The 12,633-nt window shown below is 43.3% G+C and overlaps 1 protein-coding gene across 5 annotated transcripts in view; it reads right to left on the bottom strand.

Moving 5' to 3' along the window:
* The window catches only part of PDE1C (phosphodiesterase 1C), a 1,560,705-nt gene that overhangs the window by 533,892 nt on the left and 1,014,180 nt on the right, over window positions 1-12,633 (bottom strand). For all 5 annotated transcript variants that reach the window (XM_069730297.1, XM_069730300.1, XM_069730298.1 and 2 more), the window contains one exon: window positions 233-346. In XM_069730297.1, the coding sequence (XP_069586398.1) occupies window positions 233-346 (114 nt within the window). The remainder of the gene's footprint in view (window positions 1-232; window positions 347-12,633) is intronic.

Below are 12,633 nucleotides of genomic sequence, written 5' to 3'. Positions count from 1 at the left end.
CGAAAATCGGACGCAAGAAAAATGCAACTTGTTGCGTTTTCTTGGTCCGACGCTAGCGGCAAAAAAGACGCAAGTGTTGCAAAACGCAACACACGAAAACGCATGCGTCCCCCATGTTAAACATAGGGGTGCATGACGCATGCATCGCCGCTGCGTCGCCCGACGCTAAGGCGACGCACACTAGCAGAACGCTAGTGTGAACGTAGCCTAAGAACTTATGAGCCTTTATTACCTCGTCTCATCAATGTAAACCGACTCCAAAACAGTTGCTGCATATTCCAGATTCTTTTTCAGGTCTACTACAGAAGCTTCTCCTCTTTCAAGTTGTTTTACCAGACATCGTAACCTGCAGGTCACATAAAAAAGAAAGTATATCAAACCCTCTATACATGTAAAGCGTATTTTAATTATTAAATCTCTACACTGTGTCTCATTTTCTTCAACTGCGTTAGGACTAGAGTGATCTCAGAAATGTGATAAAATTACAAATGAAATGTTGGATTAAATAAAACATTCGACTTTAAGCGTAATTAAAGCATGAAGTTATTGCAAGTGAATATTATGTTAGATTAACACTCCCTGCTGTGTATTGTAGACAATAAGAACTGTGCGCGTATAACTGTAGAGTTCTAAACCACAGCAAATGTGATGGTTTCTGAGTGTTTGTGTCCACATCTTTCAGTTTTATGGTTGATGCTGCTATAAATATTGAAGTTATATGTCAAAAAAGACATATCATATTTAACTGTATTGAATCTATACACAGATTGGTCTGGAGACACATTTGCACTTGTAGAAATGCCTTTTTTCCACTATCCTAAAGATACTGGCCCTGGTTTGAAACACTGTAATGGTAGGAAGTGCTTTTTCATCCAATTCACTGGCTGAAGCTGATCACTGTCCAGTTTCCTTTTAAATATTGCCAAAATTATGTATTGAGGTAAAGAAAGATTTCCATTTGCTGTACAACCAAGTAAAATTCAATAGTAGTCCTTATTGTCTGGGGTGCCAATTGGGCACCTTCCATTAAAAAAGCTCACTTTTATAGAACCAAAGTGAAGGACTTGCTAGCCACCAATTAAATCCCTCTAGTATGTTGTTTTTGGAAGTCATGGATCAGCTGCAGCCCTGTCTTCCATTTAATGATCGATTTGTCCAATGGCAGGAACAGTGACACTAGCTCTGATTGGGTGCTGGCGTCACATGTCACAACATCACATAAGAGACCCCGGGAGAGCGATTTCTGATACCTCAGGATTGTCACCGGCACCGTAGGTTAGTATAGGCTTTATTATTTTATGGAGACCAAACATTTTAATCAAGTAGTAGTGTCTAGAAGTCAACAACCCCTTTAAGTAAACGGTATCCATTCCCAGTGTGGGTTTGACCATAATTTACATTTTTTGCTGAACTCTTCGAAATCCTATCCGGTAATCTTACTGTATGTCTTTTGACATGAAAATCCATGATTATTTTGCAACCTACCATGTTGGAGTTATGGTTGAAATGTTATTGGTGATATTTGGACTATGTAGACTAGACACCTTAAACTAAAATGATTTCAACAGTTAGATATTCATCTAAAATACTGCGAAGTACCATCTATTGCTATATCATTTACTGCCCTTTACAAGCATGCTCATATTTAACCTGTAGAAAAATGTTGAAAAATAACTGAATGGATCCTGGTTCTTAGATTTCCATGAAACATTTACAATGCAACAGTGCACAAGATGAAGTAAGTAGATGTGAGGAACACTTTCCTGCAAAGATAACGTCTAACACAACCAATAAAGAAAGTGTTGCCCTTAGGGCGGATGTTTCATCTACCTGTGCTAGGAACCAACAAGAGCCTCAAACACAAATTACAGCTCTCAAAACTGCTTTCAAAACTGAAAATTGTTCTTTTAAATTATAACCATTTCAGTAGGAAGAAAACCTATTAACCTTGACACAAAACAAATCATAGACGGCTGGATCTATTACATCTTTTTCTTAAGAATAAATAGTACCTCATACAGATTATTTCTGTTGTCCAGACATTTTTATACAATTAAATATGTTCAATATGAGGTCCTATGATATAAAGTAAAATTCTATGTAAGTAAAATTACATTGGCAACTGTAATCTAATTTTTCCACCTGTTTTTTCTAGTGAACACTTCCTTTTGAACATTTGTTCGTTATCAGATTTTTCTTGCAGTCTATACATTCAATGTGCAATGACAAACGATGTAAAACACAGTTGTACTTCATTGTTTTTAATGATACTAAGCATAGGGGAGAAATCATAGGGAGATATTGCCCTGTTCAAATGTACAAAATTAAACTTATCTTAAGCACCTAATGCCCCCTTTCCTGAGGCTTTGCTGCAATTTTGCTCATCTCCTTTTCCATTCTTTGTTGCACCATAAAGAAGAAAGGAGAATACAGGGGTTGCCACTTCAATTGGTTGTTCTCCCAGTCAGTAAGTCAGAAAAATGATCACTCAAACTGTACACCAGTAGTAGCATGCAATATGGCTGTGTAAGAGGGGTGGACTGTGTTCCTACCCGTGAAGACACAAAATGCATCAATATTGTGTAAATTGAATAGTGTCATGAGTTTCTGTGCATCTAGTGTGTAATGTGTACATTACAAGCAGCCCCTGTCTGTACAAGCAGCCCCTGCCTGGAAGTGACTCAGATAGGGAAGTACATTCACAAGGTCAAGTTCAAGTGCAGTGGGCTGCTAGGGCCAGCATGTACCTACCATTCAAGGCAGTGAGAGGCTGCACTAGAATCATGTGCGGACATTCTGGCAATGTCATGAGCTCCAGGCCCAGCATAGGGTAAAAGAGCTCCTAGTTTCCTCTGGAGCACAGGAGTAGAGGGACACAGAACAGTGTGAAGGTAACACATCCTGGGTTCCCTGCACTATAACGGAAAAGTATACCAATATCATATATTACAGGCAAACTGATATTTGATTTTGTAAGGTTCAAGGGAAACTTCAAAGTATTTGTTGTTCACACTAGGTAAAACTTCAAACCCCAAAGTAGCTAATCATAAAGTGCAGGTCCATTGGTATTTAGCTAGAGGTCTAATCAGTGCACGTAGGTATGGTATAGTGTGGAACGACCTAATTAGCATTAGATGCTAGGAATAGCATTTCCATTGTGGCACTCCATATGAGTGGGAGAAGGGCAAAAAGATGAGTCAAAACAAGGATCAATATATACACTTACATAGTGCCTAGTGCCTTGTGAGGTATTTACAGCACACCACCCCTTGTATTTTTATTGCAATTTTTTAAAAATATAACGCATTAAAATTTAAAGTTTTGATAACATTTTTTAGCAATGTATCCTCCTTTTTCCTTAAAATTCATATTTTAAGGGGCTGTGCCGAGATATTCAATTCCTAATGCCTAAGGGCACATTCAACATTAGTGTGTGCTCTGCCAGCTCTCACTCTCTATTATATGCTGATTACTATTGATTATTGCAGGCTGAGTTGTTTACCACTGTTTAGTAATGTTTAGTTATTGTTATGGATTAATCAAAATTGTCTATCAGTTAAACTGTCTTTGTTGCCCACTATACAAAATCACAGCACAGCTTCCATTTCTAAAGCTGAAGTGGAAATATAGAAGAGGTCTTTACTACCTGGACAACCACTTTTTAAATTAAATACTACTCCTTGTAAAATGAAAAAAAAAATATGCTCACCTTGAGCACTGACGTCGTTCCATGTCGGATCAGAGTCTGGCAGGGTTCATATGGTATTGTTATGCCACGTAACGTGAGCCCTTCAGCCAATCAGTGGCCACTATTACGTTGCTGCACTCTCACTTCTGAATGTGGGGAAACAGGAAAAGTGAGAGTCCAGCATCCCAATAATGGCTGCTGAATGGCTGCATGGCTCATGTGGCATAACACTGTCAATGACACCATTGGAATGGTACATGGATGGGAGGGGAGTTTCTGTTATTTTTATTTCACAAGGCAGAGTACTTTATATTAAAAGGAGTTGTCTAGGTAGTAGACAACCTATTTAAAAGTTTGCTAGAATTGGTTCGTTAATTTAAGTCAGAATAAGAATTGAACCATGGAGTTAAAATTGATGGACCATGGGAGTTTGAGCTGAAATGGAGACCACAAGGAGACATGAGAAGTAGGGTTGAGCGAAACGGGTCGAACATTTTCAAAAGTCGCCGACTTTTGGCTAAGTCGGGGTTTCATGAAACCCGATCCGACCCCTGTGCGGGGTCGGCCATGCGGTACGCGACTTTCGCGCCAAAGTCGCGTTTCAATGACGCGAAAAGCGCCATTTCTCAGCCAATGAAGGTAAACGCAGAGTGTGGGCAGCGTGATGACATAGGTCCTGGTCCCCACCATCTTAGAGAAGGGCATTGCAGTGATTGGCTTGCTGTCTGCGACGTCACAGGGGCTATAAAGAGGCGTTCCCGCCGACCGCCATCTTACTGCTGCTGATCTGAGCTTAGGGAGAGGTTGCTGCCGCTTTGTCAGAAGCAGGGATAGCGTTAGGCAGGGTCCATTAACCACAAAACCGCTTGTGCTGCAGCGATTTGCACTGTCCAACACCACCCTCGGTGTGCAGGGACAGTGGAAGTTTTTTTTTTTTTTTTTTCCCCCTCAGCGCTGTAGCTCATTGGGCTGCCCTAGAAGGCTCCCTGATAGCTGCATTGCTGTGTGTACGCCGCTGTGCAAACCAACTGCTTTTTTCAAAGCACAAATCCTCTTGTTCCTTCCTTTCTGCACAGCTATCTTTTTTGTTTGTCCACACTTTTTATTTCATTTGTGCATCAGTCCACTCCTTATTGCTGCCTGCCATACCTGGCTGAGATTACTGCAGGCAGGGAGATAGTAGCTGCCTGCCATACCTGGCTGAGATTACTGCAGGCAGGGAGATAGTAATTGTAGGACATTCCCTGTTTTTTTTTTTTTTTTTTTTTTGGTGGGAGATTAAGATTGGCAATTTGGCATTTCTGCTAGAGTGCCATCCCTGTGTGTGCCATCTCTCTCACATAGTGGGCCATAGAAAGCCTTTTCATTTTTCTGTATTTTTTTTTGTGGGGTGTATAAATTCTCCCTGATAAAAATACAGTGGGAGATTAATATTGGCCTTTGGGCTTGTGTGCCAGTCCTGAGTGTGCCATCTCTCTCACAAATAGTGGGCCACAGAAAGCCTATTTTATTTTTTTTTGGGTTTTATAAATTCTCCCTGAAAAAAAGGGAGATTAATATTGGCCTCTGGGCTTGTGTGCCAGTCCTGAGCGTGCCATCTGTGCCAGCCCTGAGCGTGCCATCTCTCTCACAAATAGTGGGCCATAGAAAGCCTATTTAATTTTTTTTTTGGTTTTATAAATTCTCCCTGAAAAAAAGGGAGATTAATATTGGCCTCTGGGCTTGTGTGCCAGTTGTGAGCGTGCCATCTGTGCCAGTCCTGAGCGTGCCATCTCTCTCACAAATAGTGGGCCATAGAAAGCCTATTTAATTTTTTTTTTGGTTTTATAAATTTTCCCTGAAAAAAGGGAGATTAATATTGGCCTCTGGGCTTGTGTGCCAGTTGTGAGCGTGCCATCTGTGCCAGTCCTGAGCGTGCCATCTCTCTCACAAATAGTGGGCCATAGAAAGCCTATTTAATTTTTTTTTTGGTTTTATAAATTTTCCCTGAAAAAAGGGAGATTAATATTGGCCTCTGGGCTTGTGTGCCAGTTGTGAGCGTGCCATCTGTGCCAGTCCTGAGCGTGCCATCTCTCTCACAAATAGTGGGCCATAGAAAGCCTATTTAAATATTTTTTTGGTTTTATAAATTCTCCCAGAAAAAAAGGGAGATTAATATTGGCCTCTGGGCTTCTGTGCCAGTCCTGAGCGTGCCATCTGTGCCAGTCCTGAGCGTCCCATCTCTCTCACAAATAGTGGGCCATAGAAAGCCTATTTTTTTTTTTTGGGGGGTTTTAGAAATTCTCCCTGGAAAAAAAAAGGGAGATTAATATTGCCCTTTGGGCTTGTGTGCCAGTACTAAGCGTTCCATCTCTCTCTCTCTCTCTTAGTCAGTGGGCCATAGAACGCCTATTTTTGGTTTTATTTGTTTTCTAAATTCTCCCTGAAAAAATCATTTTATTTTATTTGGTTTCTAAATTCTTCCTGATAAAATCATATTTTTTTTATTATTTTTTTTTCTAAAGTCTCCCTGAAAAAAAAAAAAAAAAACAGTGGGAGATTAATATTGGCCTTTCTGCTTGTGTGCCAGTCTTGACTCCTGGGTGCGTCATCTCTCAGTCAGTGGGCCATAGAACGCCTATTTTTGGTTTTATTTGTTTTATAAATTCTCCCTGAAAAAATCATTTTATTTTATTTGGTTTCTAAATTCTTCCTGATAAAATCATATTTTTTTTATTATTTTTTTTTCTAAAGTCTCCCTGAAAAAAAAAAAAAAAAAACAACCAAAAAAAACAGTGGGAGATTAATATTGGCCTTTCTGCTTGTGTGCCAGTCTTGACTCCTGGGTGTGCCATCTCTCTCTCTCTCTCTCTCTCTCTCTCCAATTGTGGTCCATAGAAAGCCTATATTTTTTTTCCTTGATTTGGGTTCCAAAATCTACCAGAGAAAATAACTCCATCAATCATTGGTAGAAAAATATTGGCCTCTGGGCTTGTGTGCCACTCCTGATTCCTGTGTGCGTCATCTCTCAGTCAGTGGGCCATAGAACGCCTATTTTTGGTTTTATTTGTTTTATAAATTCTCCCTGAAAAAATCATTTTATTTTATTTGGTTTCTAAATTCTTCCTGATAAAATCATATTTTTTTTTATTATTTTTTTTTCTAAAGTCTCCCTGAAAAAAAAAAAAAAAAATCAACCAAAAAAAACAGTGGGAGATTAATATTGGCCTTTCTGCTTGTGTGCCAGTCTTGACTCCTGGGTGTGCCATCTCTCTCTCTCTCTCTCTCTCTCTCTCTCTCCAATTGTGGTCCATAGAAAGCCTATATTTTTTTTCCTTGATTTGGGTTCCAAAATCTACCAGAGAAAATAACTCCATCAATCATTGGTAGAAAAATATTGGCCTCTGGGCTTGTGTGCCACTCCTGATTCCTGTGTGCGTCATCTCTCAGTCAGTGGGCCATAGAACGCCTATTTTTGGTTTTATTTGTTTTATAAATTCTCCCTGAAAAAATCATTTTATTTTATTTGGTTTCTAAATTCTTCCTGATAAAATCATATTTTTTTTATTATTTTTTTTTCTAAAGTCTCCCTGAAAAAAAAAAAAAAAAAAAAAAAAACAGTGGGAGATTAATATTGGCCTTTCTGCTTGTGTGCCAGTCTTGACTCCTGGGTGCGTCATCTCTCAGTCAGTGGGCCATAGAACGCCTATTTTTGGTTTTATTTGTTTTATAAATTCTCCCTGAAAAAATCATTTTATTTTATTTGGTTTCTAAATTCTTCCTGATAAAATCATATTTTTTTTATTATTTTTTTTTCTAAAGTCTCCCTGAAAAAAAAAAAAAAAAAAAAAAAAACAGTGGGAGATTAATATTGGCCTTTCTGCTTGTGTGCCAGTCTTGACTCCTGGGTGTGCCATCTCTCTCTCTCTCTCTCTCCAATTGTGGTCCATAGAAAGCCTATATTTTTTTTCCTTGATTTGGGTTCCAAAATCTACCAGAGAAAATAACTCCATCAATCATTGGTAGAAAAATATTGGCCTCTGGGCTTGTGTGCCACTCCTGATTCCTGTGTGCGTCATCTCTCACTCAGTGGCCCATAGAAAGCATATAGTTTGTTACATTTGTTTTCTAAATTCTCCCTGCAAAAATCAATGTTTTTTTTGGGGGGGGGTTTCTAAAGTGTTCCTGAAAAAAATAAAAATAAAAAAAAAATAATAGTGTGACATTAATATTAACATTTGTGCTTCAGTGACAGTCCTGCGTGTGGGGCATCTCTCTAATTTGCAGCCACCAAAAAAAGAGTGTGTAACATTGGGCCTGATTTTCGCTGTGGTCTCACCAACCTGTAAAGGGGTAGCTAAATCATACTGAAGTTATAGCTCACCGTGTAAGTTGTGTGACTGCAACAAATAACGTTAGTTTGGTTACGTTTTTAAAACAATGAGGAAGTCTAGTGGAAGAGGTCGTGGCCGGGGGCGTTCATTGTCAGCTGGTAATGAGGGTAGTGGTAGTGGTGGAGCATCAGGTGGTCGTGGGGAAAAAAATATTGCACCTAAGTCTGGAGCTGTGGAGCCAGGTTCGTCGTCCGGCTACACAAGGCCTCGAACGCTCCCTTTTCTGGGATTAGGAAAACCGCTTTTAAAGCCGGAGCAGCAAGAGCAAGTTTTGGCTTATCTTGCTGACTCAGCCTCTAGCTCTTTTGCCTCCTCTCGTGAAACTGGTAAAAGTAAAAGCAGCGCGTCGTTAGTGGATGTTCACGGTCAGGGACAAGTCACTTCCTTGTCCTCTTCAGCAAAAACAACAACAGAGAAGAATGCAGCAGGCGACACAACGGGTTACTCCATGGAGCTCTTTACACATACCGTCCCTGGCTTAGAAAGTGAAGCAGTTAACAGTCCATGCCCATTACAAATTGAATCTGACATGGAGTGCACTGACGCACAGCCACAGCCAGACTACTATGCTGGTCCTTTGACTCAGACCACAACATTGCCCTCGCAGGGTGCTGATCAAGAATCAGACCCTGATGAGACTATGTTGCCCCATCACGAACGCTATACCACCGAACGACACGGTGACACAGACGAAGTTGCGCAGGAGGTACAAGAAGAGTTATTAGATGACCCAGTTCTTGACCCCGATTGGCAGCCATTGGGGGAACAGGGTGCAGGCGGCAGCAGTTCTGAAGCAGAGGAGGAGGAGGGGCCGCAGCAGGCATCAACATCGCCACAGGTTCCATCTGCCGGGCCCGTATCTTGCCCAAAACGCGTGGCAAAGCCAAAACCTGGTGGAGGACAGCGTGGCCATCCGGTTAAAGCTCAGTCTGCAATGCCTGAAAAGGTATCCGATGCTAGAAAGAGTGCAGTCTGGCATTTTTTTAAACAACATCCAATTGATCAGCGCAAAGTCATCTGTCAAAAATGTTCTACTTCCTTAAGCAGAGGTCAGAATCTGAAAAGTCTCAATACTAGTTGCATGCATAGACATTTAACCACCATGCATTTGAAAGCTTGGACTAACTACCAAACGTCCCTTAAGGTTGTTGCACCCTCGGCCAATGAAGCTAGTCATCAACGCAACATCCCTTCCGGCAGTGTAGGACCACCATTTAGCGCACCACCTGCTGTATCTGTGCAGGTATCTTTGCCAGGCCAAAGCAGTCAGGGTCAGGGAATCACCAGTTTCGTAGTAGGAAACACTGCATCTAGGGCACCGGCGGCAACAATACCATCTCCCACCGTCTCTCAGTCTGCCATGTCCACCGGCACCCCCGCTAGTTCCACGATCTCCATCTCTCCAGTCCAGCTCACCCTACATGAGACTATGGTTAGAAAAAGGAAGTACTTAGCCTCGCATCCGCGTACACAGGGTTTGAACGCCCACATAGCTAGACTAATCTCGTTAGAGATGATGCCCTACCGGTTAGTTGAAAGCGAAGCTTTCAAAGACCTGATGGACTACGCTGTACCACGCTACGAGCTACCCAGTCGACACTTTTTTTCCAGAAAAGCCATCCCAGCCCTCCACCAGCATGTTAAAGAGCGCATCGTCCATGCACTCAGGCAATCTGTGAGCACAAAGGTGCACCTGACAACAGATGCATGGACCAGTAGGCATGGCCAGGGACGTTACGTGTCCATCACAGCACACTGGGTAAATGTGGTGGATTCAGGGTCCACAGGGGACAGCAAGTTTGGGACAGTTCTGCCTAGCCCACGGTCTAGTAAACAGTTGTCTGTAGCCGTTCGCACCCCCTCCTCCTCCTCCTCCTCCTCGTCCTCCTGCAGAAGCAAGAGCTCGTCCACAGACCGCAGTCGCACAAACACTCCATCCGCACCTGCCACTGTTGCACACCAGGTCTCCCATTATGGGGCAGCTACTGGCATACGTCAGCAGGCTGTATTGGCTATGAAGTGTTTGGGCGACAATAGACACACCGCGGAAGTTCTGTCCGAGTTCTTGCAGCAAGAAACGCAGTCGTGGCTGGGCACTGTAGATCTTGAGGCAGGCAAGGTAGTGAGTGATAACGGAAGGAATTTCATGGCTGCCATCTCCCTTTCCCAACTGAAACACATTCCTTGCCTGGCTCACACCTTAAACCTGGTGGTGCAGTGCTTCCTGAAAAGTTATCCGGGGTTATCCGACCTGCTCCTCAAAGTGCGTGGACTTTGCGCACATATCCGCCGTTCGCCTGTACACTCCAGCCGTATGCAGACCTATCAGCGTTCTTTGAACCTTCCCCAGCATCGCCTAATCATAGACGTTGCAACAAGGTGGAACTCAACACTGCACATGCTTCAGAGACTGTGCGAACAGAGGCGGGCTGTTATGTTTTTGTGGGAGGATACACATACACGGGCAGGCAGTAGGATGGCAGACATGGAGTTGTCAGGTGTGCAGTGGTCGAAGATTCAAGACATGTGTCAAGTCCTTCAGTGTTTTGAGGAATGCACACGGCTGGTTAGTGCAGACAACGCCATAATAAGCATGAGCATCCCCCTAATGCGTCTGCTGATGCAAAGTTTGACGCACATAAAGGATCAGGCGTCTGCACCAGAGGAAGAGGAAAGCCTTGATGACAGTCAGCGATTGTCTGGTCAGGGCAGTGTACATGACGAGGTACCGGGCGAAGAGGAGGTGGAGGATGAGGAGGATGATGGGGATGAGTATATTTTTAATGAGGAAGCTTTCCCGGGGGCACGGGAAATTGGTGGCGTGGCAAGGCCGGGTTCTGGTTTTTTGAGGGACACAAGTGACGTAGATTTGCCTGCAACTGCCCCTCAACCAAGCACAACCGCAGATTTGACAACGGGAACTTTGGCCCACATGGCGGATTATGCCTTGCGTATCCTCAAAAGGGACACACGCATTACAAAAATGATGAACGATGACGATTACTGGTTGGCCTGCCTCCTTGATCCTCGCTATAAAGGCAAATTGCAAAATATTATGCCACATGAGAACTTGGAACTAATATTAGCAACAAAACAATCAACTCTTGTTGACCGTTTGCTTCTGGCATTCCCTGCACACAGCGCCCGTGATCGTTCTCACACGAGCTCCAGGGGCCAGCAGACCAGAGGTGTTAGAGGGGCAGAAATCAGAAGTGGCGTTGGCCAGAGGGGTTTTCTGACCAGGTTGTGAAGTGATTTTTCTATGACCGCAGACAGGACAGGTACTGCAGCATCAATTCAAAGTGACAGGAGACAACATTTGTCCAGTATGGTTACAAACTATTTTTCATCCCTTATCGACGTTCTCCCTCAACCGTCATTCCCATTTGATTACTGGGCATCCAAATTAGACACCTGGCCAGAATTGGCAGAATATGCATTGCAGGAGCTTGCTTGCCCGGCAGCTAGTGTCCTATCAGAAAGAGTATTCAGTGCTGCAGGTTCAATACTAACAGAAAAAAGGACTCGTCTGGCTACCCAAAATGTAGATGATCTAACCTTCATTAAAATGAACCACAACTGGATTTCAAAATCTTTTGCCCCACCCTGCCCGGCTGACACCTAGCTTTCCTATGAAAAGGTCTTGCCTGTGGACTATTCTGAATGACTTTTCCAATCTCGTAATTTTCTTCACCTGATTGTCCAGCATACGACATGTTTCCACCTCACGAAATGGCCAAACTCCCCACACGGGGCCGTGCTATCGCCACTTTGCGCTTGGACCCTTGAGAGTGCTGTTTGTCTGAAGAGGTGGGTGTGGCCGCTTTTGGTCGACGGCACTGCCACTGGGTCCCTCATAGTACAATAAAGTGTCTCTGGCGGTGGTGGTGCGCACCCAACGTCAGACACACCGTTGTAATATGAGGGGCCCTGTGCCTGTACCGCCGGCCACAAGCCAGTTCCCCCCCCCAGCTCAAACAGTGCTCTACCACTAGCAAAATTATCTCTCACAGCTTCACCAATGTGTAGTCTAGGCGCTGACATCCTTCAATGCCTGGCACTGACAATACCATTGTTTTGACATTTTTGTTATGTTAGGCCTTCGAAGCCTGTCTGCGGTCCCTTCTTTCTACAACTACTACACTGACCAGGCCACTGCTGGCCGTGTTACCCTGGAACCAATTTAAAAGTGCCTACAGTCAGCCCAATTTTGTTATGTTAGGCCTTCGAAGACTGTCTGCCGTCACTCCTTCCACTAGACTTCCACTGACCATACACTGCTGCCCATGTACCCCTGGAACCAATTTAAAGTGCCTACAGCCAGCCCAATTTTGTTATGTTAGGCCTTGGAAGCCTGTCTGCGGTCACTCCTTCCACTAGACTTCCACTGACCAGACCACTGCTGCCCGTGTACCCCTGGAACCAATTTAAAAGTGCCTACAGCCAGCCCAAGTTTGTTATGTTAGGCCTTGGAAGCCTGTCTGCGGTCACTCCTTCCACTAGACTTCCACTGACCATACACTGCTGCCCATGTACCCCTGGAACCAATTTAAAAGTGCCTACAGCCAGCCC

Source organism: Ranitomeya imitator, chromosome 6 (genome assembly GCF_032444005.1).
Source record: "Ranitomeya imitator isolate aRanImi1 chromosome 6, aRanImi1.pri, whole genome shotgun sequence".
NCBI classification, from domain to species: domain Eukaryota; kingdom Metazoa; phylum Chordata; class Amphibia; order Anura; family Dendrobatidae; genus Ranitomeya; species Ranitomeya imitator.
The sequence above is the reverse complement of the archived record's forward strand: the minus strand, read 5'-3'. Positions and strand labels throughout refer to the sequence as shown.